The sequence below is a fragment of the Anabrus simplex genome, chromosome 9, assembly GCF_040414725.1.
Source record: "Anabrus simplex isolate iqAnaSimp1 chromosome 9, ASM4041472v1, whole genome shotgun sequence".
In the NCBI taxonomy this organism is placed as follows: Eukaryota; Metazoa; Arthropoda; class Insecta; order Orthoptera; family Tettigoniidae; genus Anabrus; species Anabrus simplex.
The window spans coordinates 20,288,328-20,311,035 of NC_090273.1; the positions used below are offsets into that span (position 1 = coordinate 20,288,328).

At 38.5% G+C, this 22,708-nt stretch overlaps 1 protein-coding gene across 1 annotated transcript; it reads left to right on the forward strand.

The window, feature by feature from the left end:
• The first annotated feature begins 372 nt into the window (after positions 1-372).
• On the forward strand, positions 373-21,572 carry ATPsynG (ATP synthase, subunit G). Its single transcript, XM_067153979.2, has 3 exons — positions 373-527; positions 628-788; positions 21,320-21,572. The coding sequence occupies exons 1-3, from the start codon at positions 476-478 to the stop codon at positions 21,416-21,418; spliced, it is 312 nt and encodes a 103-aa protein (XP_067010080.1). The 5' UTR covers positions 373-475; the 3' UTR covers positions 21,419-21,572.
• Positions 21,573-22,708: the final 1,136 nt, after the last annotated feature.

Consider the following 22,708-nt stretch of genomic DNA (forward strand, 5'->3'; position numbering starts at 1 on the left):
AGAGCCTTGTTTAAAAACCGGTACGCAACAGTACACAGTTGTAATATAATAGATGTATTTTAACAATACAATGTCACCAGTAAGCATACAACGTGTAGAAATACCGCCAACCGAGGTGTTCATGTGAGGTTGACTTGCAGCGCCTCTAGCGGCAAATATAGCATCCACAGGGCGGACAGCTATGAGTGGTAATTGGGCAGACTTTGTATTCCTTGTAGGCTAAGCATGAATAAAAAGAGTAGAACAATTTATATATGGCCATTGGCTGCAATAAATCTTTATTATTTATGTAATTTGTCCGCTTATTCACTTGTATGCTCGATTTTGGATCACGAAAATCCACATTTGTGATTTTATTTATTCCAAGGAAAGATCCGGAACTCTGGGTAAAAGCGAATAGCCGACCTTCCCATTTTATAGGACTGGAGTTGGGTTGAGTCGTGGTATCTTATCCTATTTAGTAGAAAAAGTTAATATGTCTAAAGCAATTCAAGCTTTATCGGTCAAAGGGCCAATGATGGCTAAGAGTGAGTAATATTCTGGTGTATTTCTAAGCGAAGAAAGACAACAGGGAGCATAGAAAGTAAACTAATTGATGGTGATCAAATAATTTGGTGTCTGTTGCAGATATGATGGAAGCTGCAAAACCTAGATTAGAAACATTTGTCAAATATGCGAAGGTGGAACTTGTCCCACCAACTCCTGGTGATATTCCAGCTATCAGGAGTGGAATCGGCAAACTGCTTTCGGGAGCCCGCACCGGAAGGTGGAAGAATGTTACCGTGAAGGTTTGTGCATTATCATTATTGGCAGTACGTTGCTGCCGATCTGAGAATCTTGGCACATTTTAAATGGTTTTTCCTTCTAGCGTTCACTGTGAATGTTGTCCTGTCAAGTGGACAGTTCATTGTGGACATTATGTTCATCTGGCTCACTGTGAAAAGCAACTGAAAACTAGCACACATTTCATTTTCCAACTTCGCATCTTCATTGGCACCCGAGTTTTCTGTGATAGCTGATGGTGGAACTGACAAGTATATTACCAACCTTTGACCAAGCCTATTTCAGCCAACATTTCTGTAGGTCTATGCATCTGGATTTTCAGTTGAACATCACTATTATAGTGTTGACTTGTCATTAGGACACAAAGGATAATTCCTACTAACAGACATTGATGAAATTAGTTGCCCTTGTTAGGGTCTATAAAGTTAGAAGCATGGAATGACAAACTGTGGGGTTCCTAGTGGTTGCTGACATTGCTGCCATTTACTTTTGCTAGACTACTATCTTTCATATCTTCAATGGAACCTCCTTGCTCAACTGTTGTTCTTATCCATTGCAGTAGTGTGAGACTTGCTAGGTTTAAGTATGCATTAATTTTTTGCTTTTTGTGGCCCCTCCATTCATCAGTTGGTAACCTTAATTCTTCAATAGGCAAAAGTTTATCTGCAGCCTTTTTCAGTGCAGATATGTAGGCGCAATTTCACTGTCAGGGTACAATGCGCATTCGTATCCCTAAAATATCACTATAAAATTTGTCACAAATGGAACATAATAATTGCTTTTACACATATCAAGTGAAAAATCTGCGGCAAATGAAGAAATACCATCGTTATTTGAGAAATATGAAAACATACTTAAGGCTTGTAGACAGGACTGGTTTATGTCGTACTCCGCTGCTGGTGCCGTCTTTTGTTACTTTCTTCAGGTCCAGGGCTAGCAGCGTGGAATGGGAGTGCTATGTCTGTGGATTCTCATTATCTTTGTCCATATGACTAGAGCGGCCAGTTCAAACAGCAAAATGGAGGTCAACAGAAAAATAGCATGATCCCTGGACCAATAAATATTTTTATTTCTGTTCGAACGAAAGTAGCTCGATCCCTGGACCAATAAATCACTAGTCCACTGAATTTTTCTTATGTACATTGGCCATACCATTTTGTCGCCTATTAAATATTACATATCGCGATACAATTCATGAAATGATGTCATTGACATGTGAAGCAATGAAACGAAAGCAAAGAACTTCAGTGAACACAGATATCACACACGAAATTGTTGAAAGTGTAAGACAAAAGACATACGTGTGTCACTGTGAGCGCAAGACGAAATGTACCTGTAAAGTGGTAAAGTACGTATACATAATATTCTCCAAAAATCAAATATTTCTTAATTTGCTGCAGATTTTTCACTTGATATGTGTAAAAGCAATTATTATGTTCCATTTGTGACAAATTTTAAAGTGATATTTCAGGGATACGAATGCGCACTATACCCCACTGTCATTTTCTCGCAGTCGATGTGATCGATTGGTGCACAAGGGTGCCAACTTTTGAACTTATGAACTAGTGGTACATTGTTAGCTGAAAGCATGCTAGCTAGTGACAAAGCCGTTGGTCTGGATTGGTTAGGTCTGGTTAGTGACCAAACCATTGATTTGTATAGGTTAGGTCCTGCCAGTGACTGGATTGTCCAGGTAGTGACAAATCCATTGGACTGTGATCAAGCAAAGGGGGAAGCCACCTGGTTAAGATGTTATGGAAGTAAATTTAGAACTAACAGAAGGTACTCCACTTAGTGGAAATTATTTTACATCCTTTCGATTGTTGGAAAAGCTGCTGGAGAAAGGACATGAAGATACAGGTACCCTACGTCAGAGTACAATGGGAAATGCTCCACTTCCTGAGGGTTGTCTGTGTAAAAGAGAGAAATGTGGTAGTTATCACTACTTAACAGATTGTAACTCGGGCATCACGTTCATATGTTATGGTGATAATGTTATGGTAACCTCAACTGTGTTTGGTGTAGTGGGTTACGTGAACGCTACTGATCCACGAAATATCACTGTAATATTTGTCACATATGAAAGGTAATCATTGATTTACTCAAATAAAGTCTAAAATCCCAGGTAGATTAAGAAATAATGGAAATATTTAATTTTACAGAATACATAATTTACTGCCTTACAGCTATATACAATTTTTTCTGCGTCGCAGGGCTTCCGTGTTTTGTTTGTGTGTAACAACACTTTCGTGTGTCATGTCTTTGCTCACGGTAATGCTTTGGTGTCGTGTCACTTCAACTGTCAATTGTCTAATAGTGATGTTCCTTTAATAAAGTAATATATCTATTGGTCCAGGGATCATGCTATTTTCCGGTTGCTTCGGCACGAGATTTAGGTCTTGTAATTTCCTTATTACATGGTGATTTTCGTCCTCAAAAAAAAGTGATAACATCCTTAATGTTGTTCACCTCCATTTTGCTTTTTGAACTGTCCGCGCTAGACAAATGTACAAAGATAATGAGAATCCACAGACATGGCACTTCCATTCATCGGTGCCAGCCCTGGACCTCAAGAAACAAACAAAAGACGGCGCGAGCAGCGATATGCAACATCATGGACTCCTGTTTACAGCTCGTAAGTACGTATTCATATTTCTTGCTAGTAACGACGGTATTTCTTAATCTACCTGGGATTTGAGACTTTATTTGAGTAAATCAATGATAACCTTTCACATTGTGACAAATATTACAGTGATATTTCGTGGATCAGTAGCGTTCACGTCACCGTGTAGTGCTTGTAGGACATGGTAGAGGATGGAGTAATGCTGAAAAGTCGTTATCATCATCATAAATTCCTTCCAGTAAGCCAGGTGTGCCATGTCTTGGTGTGGTACTTCTCTCTCTAGGACATCCCATGCGTCTCTTTTCTCTTGTCTTCTCTAACCTTTTCGTAGGGCATACAATCGGTCTTCGTCCCGGAACGATCTTCTCAGAATACTGCCTTGGAGTTTGAGTCTCCTGCATCTGCTTAATGTGTCCTAGCCAATTCAATCTTGCAACACTCAGCCTTTCTTCCATCGTCAAGGTGACTGGCAGGTCTCTTTGTATCTGATCATTCCTAATTGTGTCTTTCTTTGTGTTATGGGGGGTACGATGCGCATTGGTATCACCCAAATATCACTATAAAATTTGTCACAAATGGAACATAATAATGGCTTTTACACATATCAAGTGAAAAATCTGCGGCAAATTAAGAAATACCGTCGTTATTTGAGAAATGTGAAAACAGACTTAAGGCTTGTAGACAGGACTGGTTTGTCATACTCCGCTGCTGGTGCCGTCTTTTGTTACTTTCTTCAGGTCCAGGGCTAGCAGCGTGGAATGGGAGTGCTATGTCTGTTGATTCTCATTATCTTTGTCCATTTGACTAGAGCGGCCAGTTCAAAAAGCAAAATGGAGGTCAACAGAAAAATAGCATGATCCTGGACCAATAAATATTTTTATTTCTGTTCGAACGAAAGTAGCTCGATCCTTGGACCAATAAATCACTAGTCCACTGAATTTTTCTTATGTACATTGGCCATACCATTTTGTCGCCTATTAAATATTACATATCGCGATACAATTCATGAAATGTCATTGACAAGTGAAGCAATGAAACGAAAGCAAAGAACCTCAGTGAACACAGATATCACACACAAAATTGTTGAAAGTGTAAGACAAAAGACATACGTGTGTCACTGTGAGCGCAAGACCAAATGTACTTGTAAAGTGGTAAAGTACGTATACATAATATTCTCCAAAAATCAAATATTTCTTAATTTGCTGCAGATTTTTCACTCGATATGTGTAAAAGCAATTATTATGTTCCATTTGTGACAAATTTTATAGTGATATTTGGGTGATACCAATGCGCACTATAGTCGTAGTGTGTTCACTCCAGCTTATAACACCCTACTTCGTGAAGAAATATATAGGAATCATATCTTAAAATCCTTGTAGAAGAGAGATGTGTTCACTACCAATGCCAGGGGTGCTCCCAACCCACCCAAAAAGGTAAATTTACTTTTATAACCGAATTAAAAATTTTACGCGCCATTGACTATTAGTTGGCCAGCTGTGAGCACAGCCATTGGCCGCCATGATGTCATTCCCACAATTCCTAACTTGCTGCTTCCATCACCAACCCACGCAAAATAAAAACACTGCAAAAGGCTTGGAAATTTAAAAAAAAAAGTAATTTAGTGGCTGTAATCTATCTTTGCAAATCCAGGCCAAGTTCTGTCAGGAGAACAGTGACCCCATCTGGGGGCCACACTCCCTTCGAGAGGCTCTGAACTATTGCTGCGTCGTATACTGCCCGCACGGCAAGAAAAAAGTTAATTCAGTGGTTGTAACCTATTGTCACATTACATTGGACACATCCGTAACAGTTTGCAGATTGCTGTCTCATCGTAAAGATGCTAGTATCAGCAATCCTGTGAAGTAAAAATAAAAGAGCATCACCCGCCGCCAAGCCTCCGTGTACACCGAGTGGAGCGAGTACACTAGGACTATGCCGTTTTATGTACAGCTGATCTCAGGAGCTTCATTTCTCAAGCTTGCAGTTGACCGACTTCTCTTTTTTGTATGGTGCATCTCTCCTGACTACGGTATATGTCATGATGGGCAAGAGATAAGTTTCAAACATGGTCTGTTTAGCCCTCTGAGGAACTCCCTTGTCCCATACTATGTTCCGTACTTGATTATTGAAGTTGAGTCCTTTTTTTTCACCCTGTTCAACACTTCCATCATTTGATGCTATACTCCCCAGATATTTTAAGGTATTCGCACATTCAATCTTCTCTCCCTTGAAGGTGAGGTTACAAGGTGTATTTGTCTTGCAAACTTTCATTATATCTGATTTGCTCTTACTGAGGGGCATACACTTGGTCTATTGTAAAACTATTCTTCCCTAAGTTTACTCTGACTTCCATTATTCTATCATTTACAAAGATAGTGTCTGTGAAGGGTATGATTTGTGCAATACCAAACCTACTCCATTTCGTACTCCCTTTATGTTACCATGCCAGTATAGTTTGTGAACTCCTCAACAATTTTGAATGTGTCCCTTTCCATTTTCTCTCATTCACTCCCAGTATATGAATCTTCCTTCTGTCCATGAAAAGAAGTATGTAATAGTAATTCAGTAGTAACAGTAATTCAGCCAGCATGTATAATTTTATATAATTTGTACGTGGGGACTGGGGGTATTAATCGATTGGGTCAAACTTTATACTTTTACCGCATCAGCAACAAAAACAAATAATACTGGCCTGTAATTTTGTTGCTTCTGAACATCTCCATGAACATTACATGGCAACTTGCCGTTGGACCACAACGGTCAAAGAGCATAGTTATGGCATATTTTCGTTCTTGTGCTGCTGCGTCCTGATGCAGGAAGACCGAGAATGAAAGTATGTATCCTTGCATGTTTCTAGAAGTACGTTTCGATGGGGCATCCCACTAAAGCAAGTGTGGTGTGCGTAATGTGGAAAACGGCCAGGAAACATGACAAAAAATGTCCTGTTGGCTGCCACGTTCTTGGCTTTGAGGCACTTCACTTAAAATAAAATAGACTGGACTATGAAAAACAGAGTGTAGCCTCGATACGCAGTCTAAACTCTTCTGAATTTCTGTTCGTAATTATGCGTTTTTGCTGTTTCCAGAGTGACCATACTTTCTAAAAATTTGGTATTTTGTTTATAACAAGTAAAACATTGTTATTTTTCTTTGAAACAGTATGCATTTGAAATTGAGACCAAACTGTTATTTTATAAATAATGAATATTGTACCTTGTTTAGGTCACAAACAACTGGCCTAATGATATATAATGCAGTATTCCACAGAAAATGATTTGGTCAGATATGGGTTAAGGGCATTGAAGGGAATGTGTTCGCACAGGCCACATAACTCGACCCTAGATTTAAGAGTTATGGCTTCTCTCATCCTAGAAATGCTGAAAGGGTTAAGCAGTTGCTGATTAGTCACTGTGAGAAATCTCTTCATTGCAGTAAAACGTCAACATCAGCGCTGACAGCAATTCTCAAGAAAGGATCTGCCAATTGGGATGAGCGAAATTAATCTGCACTCGTAAGTAATCCAAACCCAAAAGCTGCTGCTGTTCTGGATGTGGATAAATTCCTCCAGGACCAGGAATCTCTTCTGCTCAGGAAAGGTAATCCATTCTCATGGTCAGAAAGGAAGCAGTTTTATGCCTCCCTCTACAAGTCGGCGAAGGCTCATCTTTCAATTGCGGCAATGTCCATTCCTTGTGAAAGGATATTTTCGAAGGCAGGACGGACATTGGCCAAGAATAGGAATTGTTTCACAGATAGAAGAGTTGAGCAACTGTCATTTTTTAATTGTAACATTTGAACTGTTTTATACTACAGTTTTATGTCCCTCATCTCTTGTTACGGTTTCTGGAGACATCCAGGTGCCAGAATTTTGTCCTGCAGGAGTTCTTTTACATGCCTGTAAATCTACTGACATGAGGCTGTTGTATTTCAGCACCGTCAAATGCCATTGGACGAAGTCAGGTTGAAACTCGCCACCTTGGTCTCAGAAAGCCAGTGCTTTACCACTTGTGCCACTTGGTATTCAACAATTGCTGAAAAACCTGTCTGAAAGACCACCCCTCGTAGTGATAGATTTTTTAAAGAATCAGTTCATAACTCCATAAGAACAATGTAGATTTTACTCCTATTTAAGGACCACCCCTCTCACCAACCATCCTTAAACTGCAGTTTCCTTACTTTTTACTCATTTTAAAAGACCAGATTTATGATGACTATGCAGTCTCCATTGACACACAAATTCAATCTGGTAATGTTGCTAACTGTTCATATTGTATGTACTCGCTATTAATTCTGTATGAATGCGGCTGAGGAAATTTTATTAATAGATTTATTGCAGCTAATAGCCATTAATCAGAAAGCAGTTATAGTGAAAATAAAAGGTTATTCACTACATAAATCCTTAAGAGACCCCTGTCTCCTATTACACCACTCGGCATGATATAGTTAACATTTCTGTCCATAAAGGCTGGCTCATGGAAGGTTTTGGTTTTACGTACTCAAAAGTGGAATCTGTGCACTGAAAGAGAGTTGCCATAAGACAAAGGTCATAGTTGGGCGGTTCTGGGCAACAGCAGCAATAATAGCGATGAGCAATATAAAACTGCTATGAAAGCTATCAGTTGACACGGCTATGAAGATCTTCTTTGGTAAAATAAGTCACGTCGCCACCTATGTGATACAAATCATTTGGCCCTTTCTCACCAAAAAAAAAAAAAAAACTTAAAAACTGAGCTCGATAGCTGAAGTTGCATAAGTGCAGCCAGTATCCAGTATTCGGGAGATAGGTTTGAACCCCACTGTCAGCAGCCCTGAAAATGGTTTTCCGTGGTTTCCCATTTTCACACCAGGCTGTACCTTAAGGCCACGGCCGCTTCCTTCCCACTCCTATCCCTTTCCTGTCCCATTGTTGCCATGAGACCTATCTGTGTCAGTGCGACGTAAAGCACCTAGCAAAAAAAAAAAAAAAAAAAACCTAAAAGTAATAGGAAAAACAAAAGCAACTTTTCTGAAGGAGATTTTGTATTTGTCGCAATACGCCCCGTCCAGACTAACTTATGAATTAGCCAGGGAGTCCTTTTATATAGAGGATATAATACTAAAGATGTACCTACCATCCACAGCTGCCTACCAAGATCTGCTAACAGAGCTACAAGCTAAGAAAAGAGAAATATGGTCTGAATTCTTTGCAACTGAAGCAATGACATCTTCAGACTGGAAAGGGAGAGGAAATTTTGAGCAGTGATAATGCAGCAGGCTGCAACTCTAACAAAAGAAGAAAAGGTGATGGTGTGGTGGCATGACAGACCTTGATGAAGCAAAGCAAAGTCATCTCCGTACAGGCCATGAAGTTCCTTGGAGGGGGGGAAGGTAAAGGATTCCACTATCCGTAACCTCGGCACTTGATGAGGTAGAGTGGTTAGCCCTACACCCAGCTGCCTTTGCTCCCCGGGAATTAACGTGGTACTCATTTTTGTTGCAGGCTGAGTGAACCTAAGGGCCATGTGCACCTCCGGAAGTGAAAATCTTTTTTCATAAGTTTCTCGACTTCCTGATGGGGAATCGAGCTCACGTCTTTCCGGGTGAACTGAGCATCCCTTTAGTGCCTTGGCCAGGCAGCCCCTAGACCTTGAGCACTGCAAAGTAATTAACTAGCGATCCAATGTTAAAACCATTTCAAATTTTCTAGCTTAGCGCGAAGTTGTGAAACATGTTCATTAAGGCATTTGCAAGCATGAGAATGGATTATCAGAATGGAAATAAGCAGAAAAATTCAAGTATAACAAAACTCAGATTATAATTTGATTTTAAAATTGGACAATTTTTTTAAGTGATTGGAATTCAAATGTGAATCGTTGCACGAGGAGGAAGTGATAGGAAAATTTCATGATAACATATTGTTGGTAGAAGGTTTAGGACAGCAGGTCAAAGGACATTAACATTAGTGGGCCTTTAATAAAATAAAGTTTTAGAAATCTGAAAGCAAATTGGGGTTTGGATTTCACGGGCAATAACAGTTGGCTTGTAAGATTCCCTGTGCGCAACAATATTGTTTCTGGTCAATCATTGGCGAGGCAGGCGACGTACATAATACATCTTCTGAAGCTTAGAAAGAACGCCTCCCCTCGGTTATTGAAGGATACAGTATGAAAGATATTTACAACATGGATGAAATCAGGTTGGTGTTTTTTATTTTTATTTTAATTTTACCATTTAAACCATTGATGATGCAATGGTGTGTAAGCAGAAGAATTTCAAAAGAATGCTTAACTAGGCCTGCATAAATTGGGTTAGTCAAAAAGAACCACGTATAGTAATTGGTAAAACCCTTTGCCCTAGACGTTTAGAAAACACTGACTTCATGCAGATGAGTGGGTTTACATGACAAACAAAGCATGGATGACAGAAGAAATTATTGAAGAATGGTGCTAAATTTCACCAAAAAGATGTGTAGTCAAAACAAAGGTTCTTTAATTAGATAATGCTCCTTGCTATGTCAGTCAGTTGAACTTTGAAAATGGGCTACTCCAGTGCTTGCCACCTAACACAACTGCAAAACTACAGCCACCTGATTAGGCAATTATTCAAGCTTGTAAATTACGCTACCGGGAGCGTGTTCTCCATAATGTTGATTCCATCTATAGATGAAATTGCCCATGCACCAGATTTAGCTCAAATAAAACATTAGTCATGCTATTTCTTGGATCACTTCAGCTTGGGAAGTAGCCCGCCTGGTGGCCATGATCGTTAAGGCGCTGAAGTCTAAAAACGGTCTAACACCGAGGTTAGCCGGTTCAAGTCCCGTTGGTCGAAAAAAAATTCACCATCAGAATGTTGGCCGGTAGGGGAGGTGGTGGTATACAATTTCTAATCACTAGATTGCGTGCCAAAAGCCTGGATTAAATTCCAAACCTCTCCGCAGTGCTCATATGGAGTGAGGGCGTATGGCGCTGTTGATGGTGATTCGTCCGTCGGATGGGGACGTTAAGCCTTGAGCAGACCCCTTGGTGCTATTCGACAGGAGTAGGCTATGTGCCGGCACCGGGTTTCACCCTCTCCCTACTATCATATGGGACAAGGGTTGGACAAACTTCAGCTTGGGAAGTAGTTCAGGCAACAACGATCATGAATTGCTTCCAAACCTATGTTTCCTGGAGATTCAGATCCTGTACCAATGCCTCTAGAAGCATCAGAAGGCTAACAAGTTCTTAATGAAGTGGCCAGAATATCAGACTTTGATTCAGCAGCTGTACAGCAGATTAAAATTTGGCATGCTCTGACCTGAGGGGAAAACTGGGATGGCAGGGCGTTGCAGGAATTCTTGGAAGATTGATTTTGATTAATGGTACACCCCTGAACTTATATTGCTTGCAAGATTTTATAAATGTGTTTTGTTTTATATGATAGAAAATCCAGTGACCGATATGTTGTTGGTGGTGGTGACTATGATGATGAAACAGTTTCATTTCAAGAAGTCTTGTCTAGCATTGAGAGAATTCAGTGATCTGAGCCATTGGACACAACTGGGCAACATATGAATGAACTTTCTAACATGTTAAAGGACAATTTAGAAAATGAAATTATGAAAAAAAAGAAAGATGTATTAAAATGAAACAAATTTCTAATTCTGATTTTTTTTTATGCTGGAGGTAATAATAATAAATGACAGTTGCATTTTCATGTTGCACAGTAATTATGTTCAATAAATCATTTCAGACATGTTATATTTCATTTTAGTACAGTAATATAATACAGTATACCAAATCTAGCCAATAAATATTGCCACAAACTTTTGGCTTGGACTATAGGACTGGTTTTCCTGGTAGCAAGCAACCCGTGCAGTGAAGGTTAGGAGCAGGTTGGATGCATGATCAGCTAGACTCCTGCTGCCTCTCAGTCAATCTGGTGTTGGTGTCAATACCAAATGCACACAATTCACAAGCAACATAGACATTCACTTGAAACCAAATTAAACAATAGATTACTACATCTAATGAAAAGGAATACCGAATCAAGATATGAATGTTCCCCTTCAACAAAACATTACCCATATTACTATTGTACAAAACATAATCTATTAACCAAGTGGCTCATCTATGCATATGGGGAATTCCAACTCCCAGATCAACTCAGGAACGTTTGGTTGCTGTAGGAGCGACGACATAGTTCAGCACCAAAAGCAGCAGTTTTAAAGTGCCATTTGATTTCAATTTTGGATGTGGTGTTCGGATTTCATCAATTTTTAAAAATTTGGATTGTAAGTTGTGACATACTGGATTATCTAATTTATTATGTGTTGTATGTGAGCGTATGTTTTTCCAGTTGAATCATGGCTGAAGATAACTCAGTGTATACGGGGTCGAAACTAGTCCCAATTATATAAGACATTATACAAGCTAATGGTATTGAATAGATGGACCTTTGTCTACCCTTTGATAGTGACCAGTTGTTAATACGGACTAAAATGAAATTCATAACCTATGAAGTGACTGATGCTGTCCACTTTTTTGTCAAGGCATAGGAAAAAAGATACATTGTAAATCCAGAAGTAAGCAGCTGTACTTACGTGCACTCGAAACTGATGGGAGAGAAAATTTTGAAACAATTGTGGAATATGCAAACAGAAAGACCATTTGCTGATGAAGAAAAACTGATTCATGAAGAAGACTACAAAATAGAAATCTGTGAAAACACCCTGCCTCTTCTGGAGATGGAAGTACCGTCATTGCCATCAAACTCTTTGTCACTTACTGATGACAGCTATTTGCTCAAAATCAAGAAAATGCAATTTGAAGGTTAAAACTAAGCATTAAAGTAATGGCACCAACTCTAGCAAAAGAGCAACCGAAATGGAGTCTCCAATCATTCCAGAAGAATGGAGCAACATCTGTCCTGAAACGCAAAAAAGACTTATCGCGATGGGAGAAAGATTTCGGCAGAGGGGTACAAACTTGGATATGCAAGACACCATAGATAAATAGACCTTAGATCGATTTGTTGAAGCAAGACGACTTAATGAGAATGTGACGACGTGAACGTTGCAGCAGTGGGCTGTAAGTGCAGCACTTCAGTGTGCAGTTGATAATGACTTCAAAATTACCGCTTCTTCATCTTGGGTGACAGATTTCAAGAAAAAACATGGAATCCGCCAACGTCGCATCTCAAAATATGTCTTTTTCAAGGATACAGCGGCGTACGAAGATAGACTGAAGGCAGTAGAGCTTTTCCACAAGAAGACGGCACCACATGTCAGAACGTTTTATCCAGAATATGTCGTCAATACTGACCAAACGGGTTGCAAATATCAATTAAATATCTGACGTACTCTGTCCTATAAGGGTGAAAAAGAAACTGTTCTTGCGGTCAGTAGTATTAATAAAGAGACTCAATCTTATGTAAAACTTTATGGAAAATTGCTGCCGAAAGATTTTCTGTCCCTACAGGAAAATACTGACATATTTGGTGAGAGTGCACAAAAAGTAGATCGTCTCACAGAAATGTGCAAAAACGTGTTCAAAATCCGGTAAATTGATGACAGGCATTTATAAGTTGTACTTGCGATATGTTTTGAAACCCTATGTCACAGACAAAGAATTTTGTTTACTACTGGATTCTTGGGGCGGACAAACTGATATGGCCGTGTATTGTTCCATGTTTGTGGACGACAAAAGCCGGCCGATTTGTATGGTGAAAGTTATTCCACCAATGTGCCAACCGTGTGATGTTTATTTCCTTTGCCAAGTGAAGAACTTTATTGGAAAGCTCCAAAACTGTCGCATACTCTTCGAAACGCAGTGAGAACTTCATCAAGCTGATGCTATAAGATTCATAATCTTGTACATGATCAGTTTGACAAACTCTCCACTTCATTGCCATACTGATAATATAATCTAATCAATATAAGACAATATTTCCAACTAATCCATACCTTTCTTTTATTTTGCCTTTGGCAATTTATAAAATCATTAAGAATAACAGGACATGTCTTTGGTATCATTTTAAGTCCCAAAGGCTTAATAAAATCACGTATTGTTTAAAAAACTAAAAAAATTGGTGGTGTGGTCCTGAAGAAATGTTTTTTGCTGAAATGTGCTTCTTTACTTGACTTCTAGTTTTCTTCTTGCAAAGTTCTCTGCGAAGTGTAAAGAATTTCACCTTGTTTTCCAACATGGCAAAAACCCTAAAGCTATGTTGGCTTTTCTTCTTTAACCCTGATAGGAGCAGCTGACGATATATTGCCAATGGTTGAAGTAGCTAAAAGGACCAGCTGGAAATAATTTGTTGATGGGATAAACCTGAAATATGCACATTTTCTGTGAAAAAGGATTTTCTGAAGATTATCAAAAACACTAATGACAACCTGTTATATTAATGAAAGGAGAACTCAGTAAACCCCATGGTCTATTTTTATCATACCACCTAATAAACTGCTGGTCTCTGTGGGTACAATCTACTTAAACATACCTGGTCCTAAAAGGATAAAAATTCCCAGTTGCATTGGCCGGGGTTTGAACATTGGCTACACAAGAAGTGTCTGCCTATTTGATTCCTTTGGTCCGCAGGTGAATGTTATATAGGAATATCAGAACAGAAGAACCAATCAATCAATACTGATCTGCATTTAGGGCAGTCGTCCAGGTGGCAGATTCCCTATCTGTTGTTTTCCTAACCTTTTCTTAAACGATTTCCAAAAAATTGGAAATTTATTGAACATCTCCCTTGATAAGTTATATGAATTCCAACTTTATCTTCATATTGTGATCTTTCCTACTTTTAAACACTCCACTCAAACTTAATAGTCTACTAATGTCATTCCACGCCATCTCTCCACGGACAGCTCGGAACATACCACTTATAAATAACGCTAGTATGTTTTTATTATTCTCCTGCCTATTCAATACAATATAATCTTAAAAGTTAGGACTATACAATCTTAAAAGTTAGGACTTCGTCCTTAACAAAATGTTAACATAAAATTAATACACTGGATGGTACATGTTTCGCCTGTCAATAGTAGGCATCATAAGCCATTTTTTACCTGAGGAATAGATGAGGTACCTGATTGGGAATGACTCAATCAAATCAATCGATCACTACTGATCTGCATTTAGGGCAGTCGCCCAGGTGGCAAATTCCCTATCTGTTGTTTTCCTAGCCTTTTCTTAAATGATTGCAAAGAAATTGGAAATTTATTCAACATCTCCCTTGGTAACTTATTCCAATCCCTAACTCCCCTTCCTATAAACAAATATTTGCCCCAATTTGTCCTCTTGAATTCCAACTTTATCTTCATATTGTGATCTTTTCTACTTTTAAAGACACCATCCAAACTTATTCGTCTACTGATGTCCTCCCACGCCATCTCTCCACTGACAGCTCGGAACATACCACTTAGTCGAGCAGCTCGTCTCCTTTCTGCCAAGTCTTCCCAGCCCAAACTTCGCAACATTTTTGTAACGCTACTCTTTTGTCGGAAATCTCATAGAACAAATCAAGCTGCTTTTCTTTGGATTTTTCCAGTTCCTGAATTGAGTAATCCTGGTAAGGGTCCCATACACTGGAACCATACTCAAGTTGAGGTCTCACCAGAGACAAATATGCTCTCTCCTTTACATCCTTACTACAACCCCTAAATACTCTCATAACCATGTGCAGAGATCTGTACCCTATATTTACAATCATATTTATGCGATTACCCCAATGAAGATCTTTCCTTATATTTATACCTAGGTATTTACAATGATCCCCAAAGGGAACTTTCAACCCATCAATGCAGTAATTAAAACTGAGAGGACTTTTCCTATTTGTGAAACTCACAACCTGACTTTTATCCCCATTTATCATCATACCATTGCCTACTGTCCATCTCACAACATTATCAAGGTCATTTTGCAGTTGCTCACAATCTTGTAACTTATTTATTACTCTGTACAGAATAACATCATCTGCGAAAAGCCTTATCTCTGATTCCACTTCTTTACACATATCATTGATATATATATATATAAGAAAACATAAAGGTCCAATAATACTGCCTTGAGGAATTCCCCTCTTAATTTTTTACAGGACAGATAAAGCTTCACCTACTCTAATTCTCTGAGTTCTATTTTCTAGAAACAGAGCCACCCATTCAGTCACTCCTTTGTCAAGTCCAATTGCACTCATTTTGGCCAGTAGTTTCCCATGATCTACCCTATCAAATGCCTTAGATAAGTCAATCGCAATACAGTCCATTTGACCCCCTGAATCCAGGATATCTGCTATATCTTGCTGGAATCCTACAAGTTGGGCTTCAGTAGAATAACCTTTCCTAAACCCAAACTGCCTTCTGTCAAACCAATTATTAATTTTGCAAACATGTCTTATATAATCAGAAAGAATGTTTTCCCAAAGCTTACATACAATGCATGTCAAACTGACTGGCCTGTAATTTTCAGCTTTATGCCTATCACCCTTTCCTTTATATACAAGGGCTACTATAGCAACTCTCCATTCATTTGGTAAAGTTCCTTCATGCAAACAAATATCAAACAAGTACTTCAGATATGGTACTATATCCCAACCCATTGTCTTTAGTATATCCCCCGAAACCTTATCAATTCCAGCAGCTTTTCTAGTTTTCAACTTTTGTATCTTACTGTAAATGTCATTGCTGTCATAGGTAAATTTTAATACTTCTTTAGTATTAGTCACCTCCTCTATCTGGACATTATCCTTGTAACCAACAATCTTTACATACTGCTGACTGAATACTACTGCCTTTTGAAGATCCTCGCATACACACTCCCCTTGTTCATTAATTATTCCTGGAATGTCCTTCTTGGAACCTGTTTCTGCCTTAAAGTACCTATACATACTCTTCCATTTTTCACTAAAATTAGTGTGGCCACCAATTATGCTTGCCATCATGTTATCCTTAGCTGACTTCTTTGCTAGATTCAATTTCCTAGTAAGTTCCTTCGATTTCTCCTTACTTGCACAGCCATTTCTAACTCTATTTCTTTCCAACCTGCACCTCCTTCTTAGTCTCTTTACTTCCCTGTTATAATATAGTGGATCTTTACCATTCCTTACCACCTTTAAAGGTACAAACCTATTTTCACATTTCTCAACAATTGCTTTAAACCCATCCCAGAGTCTGTTTACATTTTTATTTACCGTATTTCACCGATCATAGTTGCTTATTAAAAACTCCCTCATGCCTGTTTTATCAGCCATATGGTACTGCCTAACAGTCCTAATTTTAATCTCTTCCTTTCTTTCACATTTATTTTTAATTACCACAAAAATAGCTTCGTGATCAATAATACCATCTATTACTTCGGTTTCTCTATAGAGCTCATCTGGTTTTACCAGCACCACATCCAGAATATTCTTCCCTCTAGTGGGTTCTATCACTTTCTGAATCAGGTGCCCTTCCCATATTAACTTATTTGCCATTTGTTGGTCGTGCTTCCTGTCGTTCGCATCACCTTCCCAATGGACATTTGGTAAATTGAGATCACCCGCTACGATCACGTTCCTTTCCTTATCGTTTCCCACATAGCTGATTATCTTATCAAATAATTCTGAATCAGCATCTGCGCTCCCCTTTCCTGGTCTGTACACCCCAAAGACATCTAGTTGCCTATTATCTTTAGAAATGAGCCTTACCCCTAGAATTTCGTGCTTGTCATCTTTAACTTTTTCGTAGCTTACAAATTCTTCTTTCATGAGAATGAATACTCCCTCTCCTACCTTTCCTATCCTATCTCTACGATACACCCTCCAGTTCCGTGGGAAAATTTCTGCATCCATTATATCATTTCTCAGCCATGATTCAACTCCTATTACAATATCTGGTAAGTATATATCTATTAAATTACTTAATTCTATTCCTTTCTTTACAATACTTCTACAGTTGAGCACAGTTGACTTATGAATACTGTTAAAAACTATGTCTTCTAAATTGGATAAGAGATAGTTAAACAACTATTACAATATAAAATGTGGTATATTAATACTTAACAGTATATGTGTTATTATTTGAGTCCAAAAACATGACAACTATTTGAAGATTACAACATAGGTGTTTGGGTCTTGATATTAAAAGATGTTACAATAAAGATAAAAATCAGAAAGTACATTCCATATAATTATCAATTGGTGTTAAAAACTTGAGGAAAGTTGAGCATTGGTAATGGTCGTTGGTTCTTGAAGTTAATAAGTATTGATTTTCATTTATATGCTTATAAATTTGAAGAATTTTCATATGATCTGGTTCTTTTTAAGATAATATTAGTTGGAATGCTGGTGCCTTAGGCTATATTGAAGTTTGTGTAGGCGTCATTAGGCCATCTTCTTTAATGTAGTATTTGTGGGAAGAGTTTGTGATAGGTGTGGCTCTTCGTTGCCGAACGTGTTGAGGTGAGCGTACTAGTCGAAAGGGAACGTTGTTGTCAATCAGTGGGTAACCAAGTGTGTGATGAAATTGCCTTTGACCGCTGAAATGTTAACTTATGTACCATCCAGTGTATTAATTTTATGTTAACATTTTGATAAGGACGAAGTCCTAACTTTTAAGATTGTATTGTATTCAATAGGTGTTATTTATACAAATACTTTCAATACGGGCCCAAAAATGAATTTTATCACATGTAACGCACCACGTAGTCGAGCAGCTCATCTTCTTTCTCCAAATTCTCCCCAGCCCAAACTTTGCAACATTTTTGTAACGCTACTCTTTTGTTGGAAATCACCCAGAACAAATCGAGCTGCTTTTCTTTGGATTTTTTTCAGTTCTTGAATCAGGTAATCCTGGTGAGGGTCCTGTACACTGGAACCATACTCTATTGGGGTCTTACCAGAGACTTATATGCCCTCTCCTTTACATTCTTACTACAACCCCTAAACACCCTCATAACCATGTGCAGAGATCTGTACCTTTTATTTACAATCCCATTTATGTGATTACCCCAATGAAGATCTTTCCTTATATTAACAGTAGAACATCGGAAAATCTGACATTCCTAGAACAGCGGTAAGGGGTCATTTTGACACATCATAAGAAATGCTTGGAAAAGTTCAAAATAGAACTCAATAAAACATGTGTTTTCTTTTACTGGGTTTCCACAACTTTTTTTACACATAAGGACATGACATTAGTGTATGGACCTGTAATATTATGATGGACACATGAATAATCACAAACAACTGCACCATGTTTCTGTTTCTCTAAGGAGTTTTCACAAAATTAACCAATTGAACACCTTTTCTTAGTCATTCATACTGTAACAATTATACATTTTCAGTAATTCTTTAGGCAAATTAAAAACATGCTAAACACATTTTGCACACACATTTCTACTTTTTGTGCACATTTTCTGCACACTGCTTTGAGGCACTTGCTGCAGGCATCAATAGACTTGTTGCCTTTACACACACCGACTTGGTACTTCTTCCGCTTTATCTTCCTACCCGTTACTTGCTTGTAAATGACTCAAACATTGATAGCTGTTAGGTCTAGGATATTGTAAAAGTCATCCATTGGCCACCTCCTGCATGCACCCTTGGTGGTATACTTACGGGACATTTGGTCATCATAAATTGGGTAAATTTGCACCTGGTTTTGCTGGGAAGTAATTGTTCATCGACTGTAATATTTTCACTTGGGCGGTAACAGTGAAGGCAATTTTCCATGAATTTGTCCCAGATTTCAAAGACAAGAGCGAACCTGTGAGCTGGCAGGCGCTCAGCTTCGGTTGATTTCTCGTCGAAACGGAGGAATCTGAGAAGCTCTCAAAATCTATCTCTTGACATTGTGTCCTTCATGAATTGCTGTCTACAAGAGCACGATCATAGTTCATCCACAGACACACCTTTCGAACACAGGACACTGCGGGTGTACATGATGGCAATCATAGCCTCCAACTCCTCGAGCGACACGGTCCAGTCTGTGAAGTTCTTTCTGAGTGTTTGATTGTGTGTGTCGTTTTATTAGATGAAGCATCGATTCAAAAGAGGAGATGAAAGGCACTAATGGCAAAGTCATAAACTCGGTGGTAAGAATATGTTGTGGGACATCCCTGCTCAATCAGGACGTTCACTGAAGCTCACCTTCCAGATGAAGAGTTCAGATTCAAGACCTCCACTTGGTTCAGTCATGGGCAACCATCTTCACTGATAAAACACCTAACTGAGACTGAGACATTAGGGGCAAGTTCGGAGATAGATTAGCATTCTCAACTTCTCCTGCGGGTAATTCATCCTCTGTCTCTGATCTTCGCCCTCGCTTGTCTCTCTTGTCTCAAGCAAAAATCACCATCTGAATCAGATAGTTCAACTTCAGGCTCAACGGCTGGATTTTCTAGCATACGAGACACCTCGTCAGCAGAAAGGTGATCGTAGCACGACATGCCTGTGAGAAGAACACTTTCTAAATGATGAGATGAATACAATAATCCCGCTAACTGGAATGGTCATCTAACAGTAATAATGTTATTTGCTTTACGTCCCACTAACTACTCTTACGGTTTTAGGGCGCTGAGGTGCCGGAACTTTTCCCGCAGGAGTTCTTTTACATGCCAGTAAAGCTACAGTCTCGAGGCTGACGTATTTGAGCAACTTCAAATAGCACCGGACTGAGCCAGGATCGAACCTGCCCAGTTGGGGTCAGAAGGCCAGCGTCTTCAACCGTCTGAGCCACTCAGCCCGGCTCATCTGACAGTAAGAGCTCAACAGTACTAATAATAATGGCCGGATACATACTGTTGTCTGACAATGCAAACTGCTGTAATAGGGAATATTGTACAAGTGTAAAAATGACCCCTCCCGCTGTCCAGGGTTCGCCATATCAGAAATAAATGAAAATGTAAATATTTTGCTGGGTGCGATACATCACCGTGAATGGGACGAAAAATGATGAAAAGTCAAGATATTTGAAGAGAAATGATACAAGAGTGTGCATGTTATTAAAGAAAAATTGAAGGTGGGTGTCATTTTGACCCCTTCTGCTGTTGTAGTGTTAACATCTAGATACTTACAATGATCCCCATGATCCCATCAACACAGTAATTAAAATTGAAAGGACTTTTCCTATTTGTGAAACTCACAACCTTCTTGACATGTATTATTAGAATAGTCAGAATTGTTATTACTTTCGCCCTCCAAACAATATATGGCTTTTATCAACTTTCAAGCGATTGTATCCAAAAACAATCCTTCGCTGACACATTTGTGTCCATTTAGTATTTGTGTATCACATTGTTCTCTTCATCATCACTTCCATCGCTAAAACTATCATTTTCATCTAATCACAGAGTGATTTAAACTTCCAACAGGGTTATTCAGCATTCAAAATAAAGAATTTGATAGCACACCAAATCAAAATAAATCGCTGGGCTACACTTGTAGCCTGCAAAAATATCTTAGGGTTAAAATGTTAGTATGCAGCCTTTTATATTCTGTATGAAACATATTGACATGTTCTCTGCTTCAAGACCAACAGCCAAATAATGTATGTAATGTTCCCTCTCCCCTTTTGCACTGACTGCTCATCTATGATGTTGCCTGCATTGAAGGCTTGTTTTCTCACTGCCACTTCAACATGTTCCATGTACGAATTTTAGTACTAAATGTGCGATGTAAATACCCTGAAGCTCTCTTTTTTTTAGTCAATACTTTTGCACCGTAACTATTATTCCTTATTATTACTAATAGGAAAAGTACCCGAAAGGGTATATACAATATGATTACATCAAATTTTTTAAAAATTATTCTTTACTGATTTGTGTGATGCTTTTGGTCCTTTTTAAATACACCACAATATGGCATTTTTCGCAGCACTTTCCACAGAGTGATTATAACCAGTGCATATATGGATTGTCTCCTTCAAGAAAATATTGACCATTTATGTATTTGTGCTTTTATCTGTTTGCAGGAGGCCTGGTTGAACACGTTAGTCACTGTTGAAGTCCTCTGTTGGTTCTTCGTTGGAGAATGCATTGGAAAGAGACACCTTGTTGGTTACAATGTGTAATTGCATTTGAAGCTAGGTCTTAGAATTCATTGCTGAAAGTGCAGTTTGTACAAAACAGTGTTAGGATGAAATAATTTGAATCTTGGGACATTTTATTTAAAATGTAAGAAGTGATTTGTTTGTAAATATTAGAAATAAAATGTAAAAAAGAAAACTGTTGTACATTTTTAGTATCAAAGTTTAACCCATTAATCCTATCAAGTGATGGTCTACATTTTGTGTGTGCATGATTTAATAAACCACACCCGGGCAACTGGAATGGGACATTGATGATGACGATGATTTAATAGTTGGAAAACATGTTTTGAAATTTGACTGCAAGACATTACAGTAGTGTTTTTTTTCCCTTTATTTTCATTAGTCCTTTAACTGGTCTGATGTAGTTCTCCAATCCATTTCATGATACTCTATCCCACTCTACTCTTCCAATTAATCTACATACTAAGCTACCCACTACAGACCGCCTGGTTCTCCAGATTATACCTGCTAGCTTTCGTACTCACCTACATCACTCGTAGCACCTTGAACGTTAAATTATTGCCCTGTTGATATGGTTTAATGCAGTTCTTCACATCATTCTACCCTGTAACAATCTCTTCATTGCTACATAACTAGTACATCCTCTTACTTCCCAATCTGTGATTTGTCTTAACAGATCTTTGATCTCCTTCATAGCTGAATGAACAAGTCCTGCGTGTCTCAGAATGTGACCAATACACCACTCCCTCTCTCTGAGTCTAATATTTCCATATTGTTCTCTTCACTCGTATTCAGTTCAATAGTTCTTTGTGATCTGATCGACTCATCTCATCTTAAACCTTTCTCTTTGACCACATTTCAATGACCTTTATTCTCTTTCTTCTGCTGTAGTTATTAATGTTTCAATCCCATATAGTGCCAAGTGACAAAGACTGTCAGAAATGACAGTCTGACATTTATATTTGTTTGTGGTGAGACTTGACTCCATGAAGGCTTTCATTGTTCATGCCAACCTACATTTTATGTTCAGCTTGCTTCTTCCGTCTCTGGTTAATTTACTTTCTAGATAGAAAAATTCATCTACTTCCATAATGATTTCATTCTTAACCTTAATGCATCATCTGATCATATTCTACTTCATTTCATTGCTATCATTTTGTATTCATTTTAATTTTGAACTCAGTTTGGAAAACTGTATAAAATTTAACATCTCTTCTTAATCTTCACTTTTGTCTTTAAACATTGTAAGCATTATGAGAGTTTAACCCATTCCAGTCTGGGCCTTAATATCCCTAATAAACATTCTGGACT

Bases quoted from the DNA above. Each gene is read 5' to 3' on its own strand.
- ATPsynG (XM_067153979.2), top strand. From the start codon at position 476: ATGTCTAAAGCAATTCAAGCTTTATCGGTCAAAGGGCCAATGATGGCT. The intron at 528-627 runs GTGAGTAATATT...TGTCTGTTGCAG, and splicing joins AGGGCCAATGATGGCTAAGA to ATATGATGGAAGCTGCAAAA. The intron at 789-21,319 runs GTTTGTGCATTA...ATCTGTTTGCAG, and splicing joins GGAAGAATGTTACCGTGAAG to GAGGCCTGGTTGAACACGTT.